At 40.9% G+C, this 20,847-nt stretch overlaps 1 protein-coding gene and 1 pseudogene across 2 annotated transcripts in view; one reads left to right on the top strand and one right to left on the bottom strand.

Annotated features, from left to right (window-relative positions):
* Positions 1–18,996, bottom strand: part of LOC308511594 (tryptophan--tRNA ligase, cytoplasmic-like) — a 111,098-nt pseudogene extending 92,102 nt beyond the window's left edge. The window contains exons 1-2 of the transcript in view: positions 18,966–18,996; positions 13,923–14,453 (exon numbers count right to left, since the gene is read on the bottom strand). The product of the transcript in view is annotated as a tryptophan--tRNA ligase, cytoplasmic-like (transcript). The remainder of the gene's footprint in view (positions 1–13,922; positions 14,454–18,965) is intronic.
* On the top strand, positions 8,771–10,362 carry LOC308510944 (protein FAM47E-like; the record flags this gene model as incomplete). Its single annotated transcript, XM_081080997.1, is given in 2 exon segments — positions 8,771–9,203; positions 9,206–10,362. Coding segments are annotated over 2 exon segments (1,590 nt in total).
* Positions 18,997–20,847: the final 1,851 nt, after the last annotated feature.

The raw sequence follows: 20,847 nt of genomic DNA, 5'->3' as shown, positions 1-20,847 counted from the left end.
ACCACACCCTCTGCTGAGGAACAGCAGCTGTACATGAAACCTCGCCCTACCAGCCAGAAGAGCCACCACAGCTGTGAATAGCACCCACCAGAGGAGCTCCTGCCAACTGAAGAGCAGCTGCTACCGCAACCGCCCGAAGACCAACCACAGACCAAGGATTCACTGCCACCAAGGGAGCAACGACTGAACGACTCAATGTCTAGATATGTCAGTGAGATCAAACATGGGTAGACAAAGAAACCCCCAAAGGAGAGAGAAGGAGGACTCTCCAGAAAAGCAGCTAAGTAATATAGAGGCATGCAACATGACAAAGAAAGAATTCAGAATAAGGGTCCTAGAGTGCATAAACAGGATTGAGGAAAAAATCGACAACCTCTGCAAGAAGCAAGAAACAGATGAAAAAATCAATAACATATGGAAGAAGCTAGAAGAAACAGATGAAAAAATCAACAACTTAAGTAAGACCCAAGAAGGAATGAAGAGTGATATAGCTGCAATGGAAAACTCCATTGAAAGTATCAACATTAGACTAGGAGAAGCAGAGGACCAAATTAGTGAATTAGAAGACAGGGAAGCAAAACACAACCAAAATGTACTGCAATTGGAGAAAAAAATAAAAGACAGGAGGAGAGCCTAAGGGTGCTTTGGGACAACATGAAACGAAACAACATACGAATAATAGAGGTACCAGAACAACAGAAGGATGAACAAGGATTAGAAAACCTATTAGAAGAAATAATATCAGAAAACTTCCCTGAGGTGGGGAAGAAAAAAGTCACACAAGCCCAGAGAGTCCCAAACAAGGTGAACCCAAAAAGACCCACACCAAGACACATCATAATTACCATGGCAAATGTTCAGGACAAAGAGAGAATCTTACAGGCTGCAAGAGAAAGACGGAAAGTTACATACAAGGGATCTCCCATTAGATTGTCAAATGATTTCTCAACAGAAACACATCAGGCCAGAAAAGAATGGACAGAAATTTACAAAGTGATGCAAAGCAAAGGACTGAATCCAAGAATACTCTATCCAGCAAGGCTATCATTCAAACTTGAAGGGGAAATAAGAAGCTTCACAGACAAAAAAAGGCTAAGGGAGTTTATCACCACCAAGCCAGCAATGCAAGGAATGCTAAAGGGACTGGTATAAAAATAAGAAATAAAAAGCTCAGAAAGAAAACAGCCACACAAAAACAGAAATGGCTACAAACAAGTACCTTTCAATAATAACTTTAAACGTAAACGGACTAAATGCTCCAAACAAAAGACATCGAGTGGCTGAATGGATAAAAAAACATGACCCATACATCTGCTGTCTACAAGAAACCCACCTCATTAGAAGGGACTCACACGGACTGAAATTGAAAGGATGGAAAAATATCTTTCAGGCAAATGGAAAGGAAAAGAAAGCTGAGGTAGCAATACTTATATCGGACAAAATAGACCTCAAAGTGAAGGCCATAACAAGAGATAAGGAAGGCCACTTCATAATACTAAAGGGATCAATACAACAAGAAGATATAACTCTGGTAAACATATATGCACCCAATGCAGGAGCACCCAAATTCATAAAAAAACTCCTGGAAGATATCAAAGGAGAGATCGACAACAATACAATCATAGTAGGGGACTTTAATACACCACTGACAACACTGGATAAGCCCTCTAGACAAACAATCAGCAAAGATACAGCAATCCTAAATGACTCACTAGATCAGATGGTCTTGATAGACATCTTCAGAACACTTCACCCCAAAGCCTGGGAATATACATTCTACTCAAATGCTCATAAGACATATTCAAATATAGACCATATATTGGGTCACAAGCAAAGTATCCCCAAATTCAAGAAGATTGAAATTATAAAAAGCATCCTAAAAACTAATGACGATGAAAACACAACAATCCAAAACCTATGGGACACAATGAAAGCAGTCCTGAGAGGGAAGTTTATAGCTCTACAGGCCTATCTCAACAAACAAGAAAAAATGGTAGTAAATCATCTAACTCTACAACTCAAAGAATTAGAAAGAGAGCAACAAGAAAACCCCATAGTGAGCAGAAGGAAGGAGATAATAAAGATTAGAGCAGAAATAAATGACATAGAGACCAAAAAAACAATGCAGAAAATCAATGAAACCAAGAGCTGGTTCTTTGAAAGGATAAACAAGATTGACAAACCTCTAGCCAGACTCACCAAGAAGCAAAGAGAGAGGACCCAAACAAACAAAATCAGAAACGATAGAGGCGAAATAACAACAGACCCCACATAAATAAAAATGATTGCTAAAAAATACTATGTACAGCTCTACTCCAACAAACTAGAAAACCTGGAGGAAATGCACAAATTCCTAGAAAAATACAACATTCCAAAACTCAATCAGGAAGAATCTAAAAATCTCAACAGGCCAATAACTATGGAAGAAATTGAAGCAGTCATCAAAAAGCTTCCAGCAAACAAAAGCCCAGGACCAGACAGGTTCACAGGGGAGTTTTACCAAACATTCAAGGAAGAAATAAAACCTATCCTCCTCAGACTACTACAAAAAATTCAAGAGGAAGGAACACTTCCAAGATCATTCTATGAAGCCAGCATCACCCTAATACCAAAACCAGGTAAAGACAACACATTGAAAGAGAATTACAGGCCAATATCCCTCATGAACATAGATGCCAAAATCCTCAACAAAATCTTAGCAAATCGGATCCAGCAGTACATCAGAAAGATCATACACCATGACCAAGTAGGATTTATCCCAGGGATGCAAGGATGGTACAATATCCGCAAATCAATAAACGTGATACATCACATAAACAAATTGAAAGAAAAAAACCACATGGTCATATCAATTGATGCAGAAAAAGCATTTGACAAAATTCAACACCCATTTTTGATAAAAGCTCTCAGCAAGGTGGGAGTAGAAGGATCATACCTCAACATAATAAAAGCCATATATGACAGGCCCACAGCCAACATCATACTCAATGGACAAAAACTCACACCATTTCCCCTAAGAACAGGAACAAGACAGGGATGTCCCCTCTCACCACTCCTGTTCAACATAGTACTGGAAGTGTTAGCCATTGCAATTCGGCAAGAAGAAGAAATAAGAGGCATCCAAATTGGAAAAGAGGAAGTAAAACTGTCCTTATTTGCAGACGACATGATATTATACATTCAAAACCCTAGAGACTCCTTAAAAAAGCTACTAGACTTAATACATGAATTTGGCAATGTAGCAGGATACAAAATTAACCCCAAGAAATCTGAGGCATTTCTATACACCAATAGTGAACTTTCAGAAAGAGAGATTATAAAAACAATCCCGTTTACCATCGCACCAAAAAAATTAAGCTACCTAGGAATAAACTTAACTAAAGAGGTAAAAGACCTCTACTCAAAAAACTACAGGACGCTGAAAAAAGATATAGAGGAAGACATAAACAGATGGAAGAACATACCGTGTTCATGGATTGGTAGAATCAACATCATTAAAATGTCCATACTACCCAAAGCAATCTATAAATTCAACGCACTTCCCATTAAAAAACCAATGGCATACTTCAGAGATCTAGAACGAACTCTCCAAAAATTCATCTGGAATAAAAAAAGACCCCGAATAGCGGCAGCAATCCTGAAAAAGACCAAAGTAGGTGGGATCTCAATACCAGATATCAAGTTGTATTACAAAGCCACTGTTCTCAAAACTGCCTGGTACTGGCACAAGAATAGGCATATAGATCAATGGAATAGAATAGAGAGCCCAGAAATCGGCTCGAACCAATATGCTCAATTAATATTTGACAAAGGAGGCAAGATCATACAATGGAGCCACGATAGTCTCTTCAATAAATGGTGTTGGGAAAATTGGACAGATATATGCAAGAAAATGAAACTAGACCACCAACTTACACCATACACAAAAATAAACTCAAAATGGATAAAGGACTTAAATGTACAACAGGAAACCATAAAAATTCTAGAAGAATCCAAAGGCAACAAAATCTCAGACCTATGCCGAAGCAATTTCTTCACTGATACAGCTCCTAGGCACTTGAAACTAAAGAGAAAATGAACAAATGGGACTACATCAAAATAAAAAGCTTCTGCACAGCAAAAGAAACCATCAACAAAACAACGAGAAAACCCACTGTGTGGGAAAACATATTTGCCAATGTCATCTGATAAGGACCTAATCTCCAAAATTTATAGGGAACTCATACAACTTAACAAAAGGAAGATAAACAATCCAATCAAAAAATGGGCAAAGGACCTAAATAGACACCTTTCAAAAGAGGACAGTCAGAAAGCCAAGAGACATATGCAAACATGCTCAAAGTCACTAATCATCCGAGAGATGCACATCAAAACAACAATGAGGTACCACTTCACACCTGTCAGACTGGCTATCATCAACAAATCAACAAACTACAAGTGCTGGAGAGGATGTGGAGAATAAGGAACACTTGTGCAGTGCTGGTGGGAATGCAGACTGGTACAGCCACTATGGAAGACAGTATCTTGTTTCCTCAAAAAACTGAAAATGGAACTCCCATTTGACCCTGTGATCCCACTTCTAGGAATATATCCTAAGAAACCAGAGACACCAGTCAGAAAGGATATATGCACCCCTATGTTCATAGCAGCACAATTCACCATAGCTAAGATCTGGAAACAGCTTAAGTTCCCATCAGTAGATGAGTGGATTAGAAAACCGTGGTACATCTACACAATGGAATACTATGCTGCTCTAAAAAGGAAGGAACTCTTACCATTTGCAACTTCATGGATGGAACTGGAGAACATTATGTTAAGTGAAATAAGCCAGTCAATGAAGGAAAAATACCACATGATCTCACTCATTCATGGATAATAGAGACCATTATAAACTTTTGAACCATAATAAATACAGAGGCAGAGCTGCCTCAAACAGATTGTCAAATTGCAGTGGGAAGGCCGGGGAGGGTTGGGGGGCAGGAGGTAGGGGGGTAAGAGAACAACTAAAGGACTTGTATGCATGCTTATAAGCATAACCAGTGGACATAAGACATTGGGGCATTGGGGAGGCTAGGGGACTGTCTACAGCGGGGGGATAAAATGGACACATATGTAATACCCTTTGTAATACTGTAAGCAATAAAAAAAAAGAAAAAAAAATTAAAATAAAATGTCTACTATAGAAGGAAAGAATTTGAGGACAGATCAAGTACTTGCAAGACAGAAATATTTGTAACAGCATGGAATGACCTGGAGAGTATTATGCTAAATGAAATACGCCAGTCAGAGAAAGGTTAAGTATCACATGATCTCACTCATATGTGGAATCTAATGTATTAAATAAATCCATAAACAAAATATATCCAGAAACAATGTCATTTTGATTTTTTTTAAATATGAAAACTAAAAGGTGAATTTAGAGGAATAATCTGATGTTGAAAAATGTTGCTACATTACAAGGTATCAGAATTATCTTAAATATGCTTATTATAAGTGATCAAAGTTATGGTAACAACTCCCTGTAAGACACAATCTTCACATGCTGTCTATTTAAGAAGCAAAAAAAATGGTAAAATTGACAAAGATAAGTACTCTACATCAGTAATCACTCTTCAAAAATATTTGCTTTGGGAGATCGCAAACAACTACAGCAGGCTCTTTTTCAATAGCCATATTTCCTAATGTTAACTGCCATAGCCAGAGTAGGATGAATACTTTGAAGATGCTGATGTCCATACAGTAATGTAATCTCTTGTATTTAAGAGTGAAGAGAGCTCTAGAATCATTATTTGGAACACCTGATGCTCATTCATTATATTTCATGGGCTAATTTTATATATATATATATATATATATATATATATATATATATATATATATTCATTTTAGAGAGATAGGGAGAGGGAAAAGGGATAGAAACATCAGTGATTAGAGAGAATCATGGATCATCTGCCTCTAGTAGGCCCCTACTGGGGATTGAGCCTTCTTGCCCGCACCACCTGGGCATGTGACCTTCACCAAAATGTTACCTGGGACACTTCAGTCCCCAGGCTGAGGCTCTTGGCGAAACCTTTGAGCTCGGCGTGTCAGCATTTTGAAAAACCTATCTTAACTCTGGTGCCGTGTCACATATAGAAAGTTTTTGACAGTTGCAAACACAGTAAAAAAAAGATTTATATTTTGGTATTTATTTTATATATTTAAATGCCATTTGACAAAGAAAAATCAGCCAAAGAAATGAGTTCGTGTGTCACTTCTGACACGCGTGTCATAGGTTCTCCATCACTGCTATCAAATGATCCAAAACAGCCAGGATTCACTTGATAATTTCAATAACGGGTACATGTAATTTCTGTTGCACATCTATCTTTCCTCTGGAAAAAGTATATCTCATATGACAAATGGGGACAAAAGTGAACTTTTAAAGGCGTTTGAATATACTAGGAATACCCTTTTGCTAGTTGTCATTAATCCTATGGAAATGTCACTTCGTTCTTATCCTTAAATGGAGGTATTCTCCCTGCACTTCATACTGCAGCAGACAATAATATTAATATTAATAATGATATTAATAATAATACTAATTTACAAGCAATAATTTCTAGAATAGATTGAGTTCCCACTGAATCATGGTCACTGATTTTCTATTCCTCAGCTTCATATTTTAACTTATACCAACCATCTTAAGTCATCTTAGCTGTATTAATATATTTAATTCTGTTTCATTGATTTGCAATCTCAGCCTGCTTCACTTAACACTTACTCAGAAAGAATGCACTTCAAGGGTGAAGTCTGAAGAAAATCTTGAAAATAATCAGATGGCAAAAATTGATGGGAATTTTATTATAGGGAAAATATAGTGTTTGTTTCTTTAATTGCAATAGTTTGAGTATTGGACACACTGTCCCATACAAAGGAGAACTGAACCAATGTATGCTGAATAAGTAAATGAATAAAAAATGTATTGTAGGACAAGATTCATGTTGCTGCCATGGTTGAAGAATTACATCTAATCTATAATTTGTGTATTAGTGTATTATTGGCTATGACCAAGAAAAAGCCATGCCGCATTGAAATTGTAAAACACCTAATGCTACATACTAAGGAGTTTACTATTTATTTTTTGGAATTTGAAGTAGATGATTATCCTGAGTATTAGGGAAAAAAAGAAAAATAGATTGGTATGGATTTTAAAAGAGGCATTTGTTTCAATAATGCGGGTGTGATCTACAATTTCTAATCATGGAGAACAGCAAGAATTTACGGTACCAGAAGATGGACAGCCCGACTTCACAAAGGGCTGTTCATCTCCTGAAGATGTGAACACTCGTGGCCCTCGGGCGGGCTTTCTCCCCATGATGGCTCAGAAGTCGTGGGAGACCTTTGAAAAGGCAGACTCACAAGTTGAGGGAGACGAAACAAAAAAAGAGTAAATTATATTTTCTGTTCTGGCCAAAGTAGAGTAACAGGGATCACATGGAACACATGAAAAAGTAATGAAATAAAATAAAATTATGACAGACACTGGACATCAGGAAGCAGGGACAGATGCCTCACAGATAGGAAATAAAGGAGGTGACTCCTATGATGGCTCCACATTCCTTCTGTTTCTAGGCCACAGCTCAGAGAGGTCACGCTATGTAGAGGAGATGGAGCTAAGTCACTATAGAGAAGAAGGTGGGTAGAGATCTCAAGGCAGACAACCAGAGAGCAAAATGAGAGAAAGAGAGGGAACTCCAGAATCTTGCACCCCACAAGAATGATTCAGGGGATTATTGATCAGCTCTTGTGTGAATACATTATTAGAAGCCAGGAAAGAAACCACTGGAAAGGATTCTTGATACCTGACACTCACACAGGGCCTGCAATAGCGACCTTTACTGTCTGCCAGACTAGAAGATCTCTAGATGCACAGGCATTGAATAATTTACGTGGAAGGGTCTTGCTTCAGTAGTGAGGAACAGTTAATTAACTATACCACATGGTCTAACAGTATTTAGCCATGTACTATCACAGGGAACTGCTCTGTTTATTTAAATCAAATCTTAAAAAGGACCCCAAAGAATCAAACTATTTCCAAGAAACACAACAGTATCTAAAAAGGGCAAATATTATTTGTAAAAAGAAAATGGATGGTGAACAACACATGGGTTTTAAATAAAGACAGGATCAGTAGTAGGACCACTGATCTATCCTTGGTCCTCAGGCTTTACTATGGCACTGTTGTTGTGATGATGTTGAAATGTTACCTTAAAGATAATTGATCTTGATTCCTGAGGGGGATTTTGGGTGCCATCTTTGGTTGTACACCCAATACCTCACTCACCTCACCCATATTTGGGCAAATATCAAAACCTGCGGGCTGTGAGTACATAGAAAAAATATGGCTCTCAGAAGCTCCCCCCTATCAATTGTTACTTATAATTTATCCAGGAGAAATGAAAGTACTTGTATGAAGGTGTGAACATGTGAAATATTCGTGGCCCCTTGATTTGCAAACAGCCTCAAACTGGAATCAATCCAAAAGTCCATCAAAAGATGAATGGGGAGCTCAACTGTGGTGTGCCCATACACGAGGACAATTCTCTACAACAAGCAACAATGCAACCTTGAGGGCCATCCCGGGACAATGCAGGCTGTGCAGGGGCGCGTGCTGACCCGCCTCAGGAAAGAGTAAGAATGCAGCCACCCCTGGCAATGGTCTCCTAGCAACAGGGCCGCTGGGACAACAAACCCCTGAGGCCCCTGGGCATCCTGGTCCAAGGGCGCCATGGCGTGCCAGCAGTGGCCCTTACCTGAGCCCCACAACGGGTGGCTGTTAAAGTCGGACCTGAGGAAGAAGGCGCTCATAGAGTCGGGGCTGATCAAGCCATGGCAGTCAGGGCAGAAGCTGGACAAGAAGCCGGAGCCAAGCAAGAAGTGGCTGCTAGGGCCAGGACCGCTGGAGCCCGTGCCCCTGGGCATGAAATGTAAGCCCTGGTTCAAGGACAGGGACAGGTTGCCTTCCCGCTATCTCTCCAGGCAGAACAACAAGCTTGGGAAGTGCCCCACCTCCATGGACAGCCGGCGGTGGGTATTTGTGAAGGAGGGACTGGACGACTTCAGAACGGGCTGGCCATCTCCTGAAGATGTGATCACTCCTGGCCCTTGGGAGGGCTTTCTGCCCATGATTGCTCATAGAATTCCCCGCCCTCCGCCCAAAAAATTCACAGGCAGCCGCCCAAGGGAGAGGACCTGTGTTCCAAGCTCTCGCCAGCCCAGCGAGCAAGGAAGGCCTTTGTAGAGAACATTGAAGCCAGCCTGAGAAAGCATCCCTTGGCGAACTGCCAGAATCTGGAGGAATCTCTCCCTCCAGACCTCCTGCTCAAGGTCCTGGAAGTGCTAGATCCTGACAGGGAGATGGAGGACTTGTGGCGGTATTGTGAGGACACCAAGGAAAGAAAGAAGACCCCCACACACCTGTGTGAAGAACATACTGAGGAGGTCAACCTGGAGCCTCCCCAGGCAGTGAACCTGGAGCCTCCCCAGGAATTGAACTTAGAACCTCCCGAGGCAGTGAACCTGGTGCCTCCCCACCCACTGAACCTGGAGCCTCCCCAGGCAGGGTACCTTGAGCCTCCTGAGGAAGTCCACCTGCAATCTTTCAGGAAGCTCAACCTGGGACTTCCGGAGGAGGACAACCTGGAACCTGAAGACCAAGCCTACGTGGAAACAGCCAAGGAGAGTCTCCAGTCATATTTATTCCGTTTGTTTCCTGAGGAAGAGACAAATGCAGCATGCACAACGGATATCCCCAAAGATCCTGGGCTCCAAAAATCAAGAAGAAGAATTCGTGAATTCTGCAGATGGATCGATGATAATTTTGGAGACATAGGCATTGATGAAGAGGACCTCATGAAACAGTTTCAAGTTGAGTTAGAGGTTCCACTCACCCATAATACAGTCAAAATAAAGAAAATAAGCCAGCTTCCTTTGAATATAAGGCCCTGCAAACAGCTAGATGACATACAGCAGAGAAAATTCTCCATGCAGGAAGGTAACTGGGAAAGGAAACTCTGCAAACAACAAGACCCTTATAAACCCAAACGGGAGAAGATAAGGTATGGAGCATGGTACCTGGACCCCAAATCCTGCAAAAAGCTGGTCAATGACCAGCCTTTGCCCGACCCTAAAGCCGTCCCTGACAAGGAACATTTGACCGATGGAAGGCATCTTGAACCAGACATTATTGATGAACTTTATGGACCAATTGCCTTCAAAGATTTCATTGTAAGCAAGGGCTACAGGATGCCAGGTGTGATTGAGAAGATGTTTATGAGGAAGGGATGGAACTATGAGTCTGTGAAGACTCCTATACACTGAGTAATGAAACTCCTCTCCAAACCCAAAGAGGAGGATTTAGGGGACAAAGAGGATTAGACAATTTTATATTTACTACTCACTTGGCTAGTGTGTCTCTCTCATTTTAACCTCAGTCAAAATTCACCATGAGTGCCTCAGTGTGTATGGACAATTTGATTCCACAATATCTGTAAATTTAAGGCTTATCGCTAATAAAACTTTCTGTATGAGCTTCTGCTTGGGTTCATCAATGTGTTATGTATTTTACCAACTATGAGGTCAATACTTACATATGCTCCTCTTGGTTTTTATTGCATTAGGAGTATTATATTTTCATTTCAATTATTCATTAAAAATAAACATAAATAAAAGATTTACTTAAAAAGGATCTTGTTGCCCAGCCAATGGGGCTCAGTGTTTGAGCATTGACCTAAGAAGCAGGAGGTCATGGTTTGATTGCAGGTCAAGGCATATGCCTGGGGTGCAAGCTCAATCCTTAGTAGAGGTGCAAGCAGGATACAGCTGATTAATGATTCTCTCTCAACATTGATGTTTCTCTCTCTTCCACTCTCGTTCTGAAAATCAGTAAAAATTTATTTATTAAAAAATTATGCCAGCTACTGCATGGGATGAATCTCAAAATAATTGTGCAGAATGAAAGAAATGTATCGCTCCAATAATATTCAATTTATAATGCATTATGACAATTATTTTGTTAAGCACAACTTGTAACCCGTAGTCAAAGTAACTTTATGTATTGTTTGTGAATTATCTATGGCTACCTTTGCATTACAGCATGAGAATTTAGGAATTGCCATTGAGATCATATGGCCTGCAAGCCTAACATATTTCCTATCTGAATTTTTACAGTAAAATTTACTGTCCTTCTGATCTAGAAGAAAAATAGATTCAGACATATATTAAATCAATGATGCCACACTTTAGCTTAAGGAAAGATGATACACACTCATCTATGGAATAGAATGAAGTAAAATATTTTTATAAAATTAACTATTTAGTTAGACCTTTTGGATCACTTTTCAAATCTGCCTATTAATTTTAATATTCTTAGGGTCAAAAATCTCTCAGGTATATCATCATATCTTATAGCCCCTGTTTCTTGTAACGTCTTTCCTTGTGATGACTTGTCATACAGATATTTCCCATGATTCCAATTATGTGGATGTTAAATGTGAGGTAAGGCAGCCTGAACATGATACAGACAGACTAACTTTCTTCCCAACTGAAATGGCTAATTAATTCAATGGGATGTCCACAAAGGTGGGTTGGCTAGGAAACATGGTTTGTATGTCATATATATATTCCAACCCCTACACCCACCCCCCGTGGGACCAAAGGAAATTTATTTAGGGTATTGTGCTCAGGAGTGGACCCTGCACCTCCATGGAGGGATTTCCTGGGATATTCTTCTGCTTTCCCAGACTACCCAGGGCACAAGACTGGATGTTTCCCTTGGTGCCTGGGGTTGCTGCTTGCTCTCTACAGCCCAGGACACCAGCAGGGCACTGCTCCTTGCAGGCCTCTGAGCCAATCAAGTGTCAGGATTAAGCTTTCTACAAAGGACACCCATTCCCCACAGCTGCCACAGGGTAGGGGCACAGTGCCTGTGCTCAGAGCCAGTCCCTGGAAGCAGCATGGGGAGGCTCAGGGAAGGGCAGAGGTTCCAAGAAAACACATGAGGTCTGGATTTCAGGAGGTGAGCTGGAAAGTTTCTCCTACAGATTCTGATAGTCCCTGTTTCTTGTAATTTCTTTCCATGTGATGACTTGTCATACAGAGATTTCCCATGATTCCAATTATGTGGGTGTTAAATGTGAGGTAGGGCAGCGTGAACATGATACAGACAGACTAACTTTCTTCCCAACTGAAATGGCTAATTAATTCAATTGACTGTCCACAAAGGTGGGTTGGCCAGGAAACATGGTTTGTATGTCATATATATATATTCCACCCCTACACCCACCCCCCGTGGGACCAAAGGAAATTTATTTAGGGTATTGTGCTCAGGAGTGGACCCTGCACCTCCATGGAGGGATTTCCTGGGATATTCTTCTGCTTTCCCAGACTACCCAGGGCACAAGACTGGATGTTTCCCTTGGTGCCTGGGGTTGCTGCTTGCTCTCTACAGCCCAGGACACCAGCAGGGCACTGCTCCTTGCAGGCCTCTGAGCCAATCAAGTGTCAGTACAAAGCTTTCTACAAAGGACACCCATTCCCCTCAGCTGCCACAGGGTGGGGGCACAGCGCCTGTGTTCAGGACCAGTCCCTGGAAGCAGCATGGGGAGGCTCAGGGAAGGGGAGAGGTTCCAGGAGAACACATGAGGTCTGGATTTCAGGAAGTGAGCTGGAAAGTTTCTCCCACAGACTCAACTTAATAAAAGCGGCCACCTGGGGCTAATACTCTGTGTGAAAAGCAGCTTTCAAGCTGGGAGATCTCTCAGTCAAAAGCATATCCAGCATTTCTGTTTGTTTTTTGGGGGGAGGATGGGCTGAAATAGGCCTGTGCCCATTAAACTTCCTGAAATAAACACCTAGACCACAGGCTCTCTAACCAACAGGCTTTAAGGATGTATGTGGAATAGTGGGATGTTTTCCAATGGCGGTTCTCCTAGGGGCGGAACAGGCAGCTCACATAGTTTCTTTGGAAAGCATGACACAGGGAGAAAGAGTACTGACAGACACACAGAGTTAGACACCAGGAATGGGAAGCCATGTGACAGAGCCTCTGGGTAAATTATGGTTCTTTCTGTGCAGATATAAAATGGGCGTTATTGAAAGTCATAGGACAGCTTCTGGTGTGTGGGGGGATGTCAAGAACTCTTTGAATATCTCCTCCCTGGCCTCCTTGCACCTGGCCTGGTGCTTCCCAAGGAGGGGCTGCAGGACCTGCATGAGCTCCTTCTTGGGCTCCCAGGTGAGCATGGCTCCACTGCTGTAATCCTTCCTGATCTGTCCCAGCTTGTCCTCATCCTCCAGGAAGAAGGTCTTGTACATGAAGGACACGTCCAGGTGGCCATTTTCCCCAAACTGGTTGTGCTTCCTTGATGGTATCTATCCCTCCAGAAAACACATGCTTGTTGACCTTGGTCTTGATCTGCTTGGCTGTATCTGTGAGGAAGATGGGGGAGTTGGGGTCTCTGGCATTCCTGTGGGTCTGAGTCCCCTGCAAGGTGGGGAAGAAGGCTGAGTGTAGCAGGGTGGTTTAGGATAGAAGATCCTGGGTGTGACATCTCTTGTCATCCTGAAGTAAGGATCCTGGTTGAAGGCACAAGGGATGAGGTCCTGGACGTCCATCTCGCCCCCAAAGATCTGTTGGAATGAGTTGCTGAAGGAGAGAGCAGCCTGGATGGCAGGAAAGCTGATCTTCCCCTTGCAGTCACTGTCTGCAAAGCCAAAAATGCCTTTTACTTGTTTGAAGTTCAGGTAGTTCTCATCTTCACCGTGTTCTTGTAGAAGTCTGGGCTCACCCCCACGTAGTCGAGGTCAGAGAAGATGGGGTTGTTGATGTCAAAGCCTCAGGTGATGATGTCCTTGGCGTTTTCCACGGAGTAGCCATACGCCTGGTCCAGGGTCAGGTCTTCCACAGGTACTTCTGGTCATCTGCCATCTGGATGAGCAAGAGCACATTCAACATGTCCTGCAGCCACTTTGTGAAAATGAACGGGATGTGGTGGCCTACATGCATGGCTTCGGAAGAGGGGCCCCTGCCCATGTACATGCGAAACAGCTTCTTGTTTTCATAGGCATCGAGGACTTGGTTCATGTCTCTGTGTGAGAAGAATGTGCATCTGTGCAGGAAGCGGTGCGGTCTCTGGCCCCTGGCTCTCTCTATTCTGTTTATCAGCTCTTGGTCAATGTCACTGCTTCCAAACAGAACAATGAGCTTGTCATAGTCACTGCCTTTTGCACTGTTCCTCTGTACAGTTCGGGGGTCCACAAAATCCACTTCAGCGTCCATGGCACCTGGGCAACTAACCCAGGTACAAGGTTCCCTGGAAGGCAGTCCGCCTTGTAGTTTTCCCCAGTGGCCATGTTGTACCTCATTTTTAGCAATAACAGCCTCTTCACTGCAGAATCAATTTCATCCTGGGCTGTGGGGGGAACTGCAGAGGTGGCCAGTGGAGTAGCTGAGATCTCTGTGCAGTTGGGCTCTTCTTTTATAGTCTTCCCCCTCTTACTGTTTCCTTTTTATTAAGCCCCTTTCTTCTCTTTTCTTCCTGTTCACCCCACCCTGCAGCTATTTGCAGTAAGGATTTCTTAGAAATCAACCAGTTTCTCACAAACACTTGAGCCTCTTGACCAATTCCTCATGAGACTGTCCAATCAGGAGTTGGCTGTGAGTGTGTGTGTGTTTGGGGGAGGGTGGTTGTGGAGACCAATAAGACCCACTTTAAACCCAAACTATTAGCTGGTCATTGCATCATTAGCTGTTCATTAGTGTGGGGTGCCACACTGCCTGCTGCCCTCCATTTAACCTCCCCACTCACTTCCCATCTCACTTCTTCAGCCTCAGTATGAGAACTGAGTTTACATGTGGTCCTGATGGAAGGAAAGACAATCTCTAAGTGCCCTGCAGCTATTGTGCACTAAGGCAATGTTGTGAAAGTTCAGTTCTGGGTCACAGGGACCTGAATTTCCAAGTACAGCTTTGACTTTAAAAAAATATATATATTTATTTATTTCAGAGAAGAAGGGAGATGGAGTGAGATAAAAACATCAGTGATGAGAATCACTGATCATGTGCCTCCTGCACACCCCCTACTAGGGATTGAGCCCATAACCTGGGCATGTGCCCTTGACCAGAATCAAACTTGGGACCCTTCAATCTGTAGGCCAATGCTCAATCCACTAAGCCAATCCTGTTTGAGCTGGCTTTTTTCTTTTCTTTTTATTGCTGAAAATATTATATATGTCCCTTTTTTTACCCCTAGTGCCCTCTCCCAGTCCCTTACCCACAAAACCTTCACCAACCCATTGTCTGTGTCCATGGGTTATGCATATACTCACATGAGTTCATTGGTTGACTTGTTCCCCCAACCAACCTCTTCTTCTTTACCTGTGTGGGTTGCCAGTGTGTTCCATGTCTCTATGTCTCTATGTCTATTTTTTCATCACTTTATGTTCTTAGTTATATTTCACATATGAATGAGATCATGTGATATTGATCTATTTCCCACTGGCTTATTTCACTTAGCATATTGTGCTCTAGGTCCATCCATGCTGTTGCAAATGGCCATAGTTCATTCTTTTCTCAGCTGCATAGTATTCCATTAAATAGTTGTACCACCGTTTTTTAATCCATTTATCTGCTAATGGGTGCTTAGGCTGTTTCCAAATCTTAGCTATTGTAAATTGTGCTGCTATGAACATAGGGGTGCATATATTCTTTCTGATTGGTGTTTCTGATTTCTTGGGATATAGTCCTAGAAGTGGAATCACTGGGTCAAATGGTAGTTCCATTTTTAATTTTTTGATGAAACTCCAAACTGTTTTCCACAGTGGCTGCACCCAGTCTGCATTCCCACCAGCAGTGCACCAGGGTTCCCTTTTTTCCACATCCTTGACAACACTTTGTCATTTGTTGATTTGTTGATGAATGCCATTCTAACAGGTGTGAGGTGGTACCTCACTGTCCTTTTTATTTGCACCTCTTGAATAATCAGTGACTTTGAGCACTTTTTCATATGCCATTTGGCCTTCTGCATGTCCATTTTGGAGAGTGTCTATTTAGATACTTGTCCCATTTTTAATTGGACCGTTTATCTTCCTTTTGTTAAGATGTATGAGTTCCCTGTAGATTTTGGAGGTTAACTCCTTGTCAGATGTATTGTTGGCAAATACGTTTTCCCATGGAGTGAGCACTATTTTTATTTTAGTGATGGTTTCATTTGCTGTGCAGAAGCTTTTCATTTGAATGTAGTCCCACTTATTTTCTCCTTAATTTCCATATTGTTACATGAAATGTCTGAGATTTTGCTGCCTGTGAATTCTTCTAGGATTTTTATGTTTTCCCTTCTTACATTTAAATCCTCCATACATTTTGAGTTTATTTTTGTGCATGGTTTAGCTTGGTGTTCTAGGTTCATTTTTTGCATGTTTCTGTCCAATTTTCCCAACACCATTTATTAAATAGACTATCTTGACTCCATTGTGTGCTCTTGCCTCCTTTGTCATATATTGAACATGATGACTTGTGTTGATTTCCAGGTTCTCTGTTCTGTTTCATTGGTGTATATGTCTGATCTTGGTATTTTAATGGGTATTGCTTTGAATCTGTAGACTGCCTAGGTACTATGGACATTGTGATGATGTTGATTGTACCAATCCATGAACAGGGTATATTCTTCCACTTGTTTGTATCTTCCTCTATCTCCATTTTTAATGTCTTTTATATTTTCTAGAACAGGTTTTCTACTCCTTGGTTAAATTTATTCATAAGTATCTATTTTTTTTTTCAATGGTAAAGGGGTTCTTTGTTTGCTTTCCCTTTCTGAGAGTCCATTACTGGTGTATAAAAATGCCATAGATTTCTGGTTAATTTTATATCCTGCTACTTTGCCAAATTCATTTGTTAAATATAGTAGTTTTCTGATGGAGTCTTTAGGGTTTTCTTTGTATAGTATCATGTTATCAGGGAATAGTGACAGTTTTACTTCCTACTTTCCAATTTGAATGCCTTTCATTTCTTCTTGTTGTCTGATAGCAACAGCTAGTACTTCTAGTACTATGTGGAACAGAAGTGGTGAAAGTGGGCATTCCTGTCTTGTTCTTGTCCCTATTTAAAATGGTTTAAGCTTTTGTCCATTGAGTATGATGCTGCCTGTAGGCTTTTCATAAAAGGCTTTTATTATGTTGAGGTATGATCCCTTTACTCCCACTTTGTTGAGAGTTTTTATCAAAAAAGGGATTTTTGTCCCATTGGATTTTGTCAAATGCTTTCTCTGCATCTATTCATATGATCATGTGGTTTTTATCTTTCAGCTTGTTTATGTGATGTATCACATTTATTGATTTGTGGATATTGTACTAGCCTTGCATCCCTAGAATAAACAGCAATTGGTTATGGTGTATGATATTTCTAATGTATATCTGGATCCGAGTTTCTAGAATTTTGTTGAGGATTTTAGCCACTATGTTCATCAGGGATATTATCCTGTAATCCTCTTTCTTTCTACTGTCTTTATCTGGTTTTTAGAATAGGGTAATGCTAGCCTCAAAGAAAGAGCTAAGAGGTTTTCCTTTTTTCTGAATTTCTTAGAATAGTTTGAGGAGGATAGGTGTTAATTCTTTCAAGTTTGGTAAAACTTCTCTGTAAAGCCATCTCATCCAGAGAGTTTGTTTGCTGGGAATTGTTTTTATGACTTATTCAAATTCATCATAGTTATTCATCTATTCAGGTTTTCTGATTAATTTATTCATTGATGTCAATAGGGTATTAAAGTCTCCTACTGTGATTGAGTTGCTGTTGATCTCTTCTTTGATATCTTCCAGAAGTTTTGTTTATGTATTTGGATGCTCCTGTATTAGGTAAACATATGTTTACCAGAGGTAAATCCTTTTGTTGTATCAATCCCCTTAGTATTATGAAGTGGCCTTCCCTACCTCTTGTTATGACCTTTGCTTTGAAGTGTATTTTTCTCAGATATAAGTATTGCTACCACAGGTTATTTTGTTTTTGTTTGTTTTTCATTTCAATTTGCCTGAAGAATATCGTTTTCCATTTCTTCATGTTCAGTCTGTGTGAGTCATTGTTCTGAAGTGGGCCTGTTTTAGATAGTATATATATGAGTCATGATTACTTATCCATTCTGCTACCTTATGTTTTTACTTGGGGCATTTAATCCATTCACATTTAAGGTTATTATTGATAGGTCTTTATTTGTTGCTCTCTTTATTCTTTGAGCTTATTTTCTTTCTCTTTCTCCCTTTCTATTTCTTCTCTACAATAGCCCCTTTAGCATGTCTTCCATTGCTGTCTTGGTGGTAATAAACCCCCTTAGTTGTTGTTTTTGTTTGTTTGTTTGTTTGTTTGGGTTTTTGTTTGTCTGTTTTGTTTTGTTTTGTTTTTGTCTGTGACTCTCCAAATTTCACCTTTAATTTTGAATGATAGCCTTGCTGGTTAGAGCATTATTCGAATTAGTCCCTTGCTTTGCATCACTTTACATACCTCATTCTATTCCCTTCTGGCCTGGCATGATTCTGTTGAGAAATCAGTTGATAGTGTAATGGGAGATCCCTTTTACATGAATTTGTCTCTCTCTTGTAGCCTTTAAGATTCTTTGTCTTTTACATTTGCCAATTTAATTACGACCTGTCTTGGTTTGGGTCTTTTTGGGTTCATCTTGCTTGGGACTCTGTGCTTCTTGGCTTTGTGTGACTTGTTTTCTTCCCCAACTCTGGAAAGTTTCTTTAAAAAATGTTTCTATTCCTTGCTCAGCCAGTTTTCTTCTGCCACAGCTATTATGCACATGCTGTATTATTTCCAGTTGTCCCAAAATTCCAGTATACTCTCCTCCTGTTTTTAAATTATTTTTTTTCCAGTTGCTGCTCAGATTGGGCATCTATTTATACTTTGTCTTCTAACTTGTTGATTTGGCCCTCACCTTCTTCTAGTCTACTCTTGAAGCCTTCCATTGTGTTCTTTATGGCTGCTACGTCATTCTTCATTTACTTTTCTGTAAAAGTGATTTTATTGAATTTAATTTAAGTTCTTTATTTTTTAAAGTATTTCATATGCCTCCTTTTTCCACCTTGTCCTCTCCCCGCCCATATCCACCCACCAGTACATGCCCTCAAGTCCCCTTCCAGTTGGTGTCTATTGGTTATGCTTGTATGCATGCATACAAGTCCTTTGGTTGATCTCTTATACCCTCAACCCCAGCTTACCCTCATAGGTTCAACAGTCTGTTTGAGGCTTCTATGACTCTGCTTCTAGCTTTGTTCATCAGTTCATGTTGTTCATTATATTCCAAAAATTATTGACATCATGTGATATTTATCTTTCTCCGACTGACTTATTTCACTTAGCATAATGCTCTCTAATTCCATCCATGCTGTTCCAAATGGTAAGAATTCCTTCTTTCTTACAGCGGCATAGAATTCTATTGTGTAGATGGACTACAGTTTTCTAATTCACTCATTTTCTGATGGGCACCTAGGCTGTTTCCAAACCTTAGCTATTGTAAATTGTGCTGCTATGGACATAGGGGTATATATATATATCCTTTCTGATTGGTGTTTCTGGTTTCTTGGAATATAGTCCTAGAAGTTGGATTACTGGATCAAGTGGGAGTTCCATTTTTAATTTTTTGAGGAAACGCTATACTGTCTTCCACAGTGGCTGCACCAATCTGCATTCTCACCAGCAGTGCAAGAGGTTTCCTTTTTCTCTGCATCCTCTCCAGCACTTGTTTGTTGATGATAGCCAGTCTGACAGGTGGTACCTCATTGTTGTTTTGATTTGCATCTCTCAGATGATTAGTGATTTTGAGCATGTGTTCATGTGTATCCTGGTCTTCTGTTTGTCTGCCTTTGAAAATTGTCTATTTAGATCCTTTGCCCATTTTGTGATTGGATTGTTTATCTTCCTTTTGAAAAGTTGCAGGAGTTACTTATAAATATTGGAGATTAAACCCTTATTGGTGATAACATTGGCAAATATGTTCTCTCATGCAATGGGCTTTCTTGTTGTTGTTTTTTATGGTTTCTTTTGCTGTGCAGAAGCTTTTTATTTTGATGTAGTCTCATTTGTTTATTTTCTCCTTAACCTGCTTGCTCTAGGAGATGTGTCAGTAATGATTTTGCTACAACAATTGTCTGTTATTTACGTGCCTATGGCTTCTTCTAAGATGTTTATCTTTTCCCATCTGATGTTTAAGTCCTTGGGACATTTTGAGTTTCCTCACGGCCGTTGATGGAAGGAGAGAGGATTGATACCATACCACCCTGATGGAGGGAGGATGGATTCTATAGGGTCCTGGATGGAAGGTGGGAGGAGGGAATCCATAGGATCCTGGATGGATGGGTGGACGGAGGAGGCATTCCTCGGGGCCCTGGATAGAGGGGGGAAGGATTCCATAGGACACTGGAAGGAGGAAGAGGAATTCCACAGGACCCTGGATGGAAGGAGAGACGAGGGGTTCCATAGGACCCTGATGGAGGAGGAGGTATTCCGTGGGACCCTGGATGGAAGGAATGAGAAAGGATTCCATGGGACCCTGGATGGAGGAATTAAAGAGGTATTCCATGGAAACATAGATAGAAAGAGGGTGAAAGATCCATCATACCATGGATGGAGGGAGGGAGGAGGTGTTCCTTGGGAACCTGAATGGTGGGAGGGATGAAGTATTCATGGATCCGTGGGTGGAGGGAGGGAGGTGGTATTCTGTGGGACCCTAAATGGAATGAGGAGGTATTCCATGGAACCCTGGATGGACAGAGGGAGGATGTATTCCTTGAAACTCTGAATGGAAGGAAAGAAGAGGG

This window comes from Myotis nattereri, assembly GCF_964212035.1.
Source record: "Myotis nattereri genome assembly, chromosome: X".
NCBI lineage: Eukaryota > Metazoa > Chordata > Mammalia > Chiroptera > Vespertilionidae > Myotis > Myotis nattereri.
The sequence above is the reverse complement of the archived record's forward strand: the minus strand, read 5'-3'. Positions and strand labels throughout refer to the sequence as shown.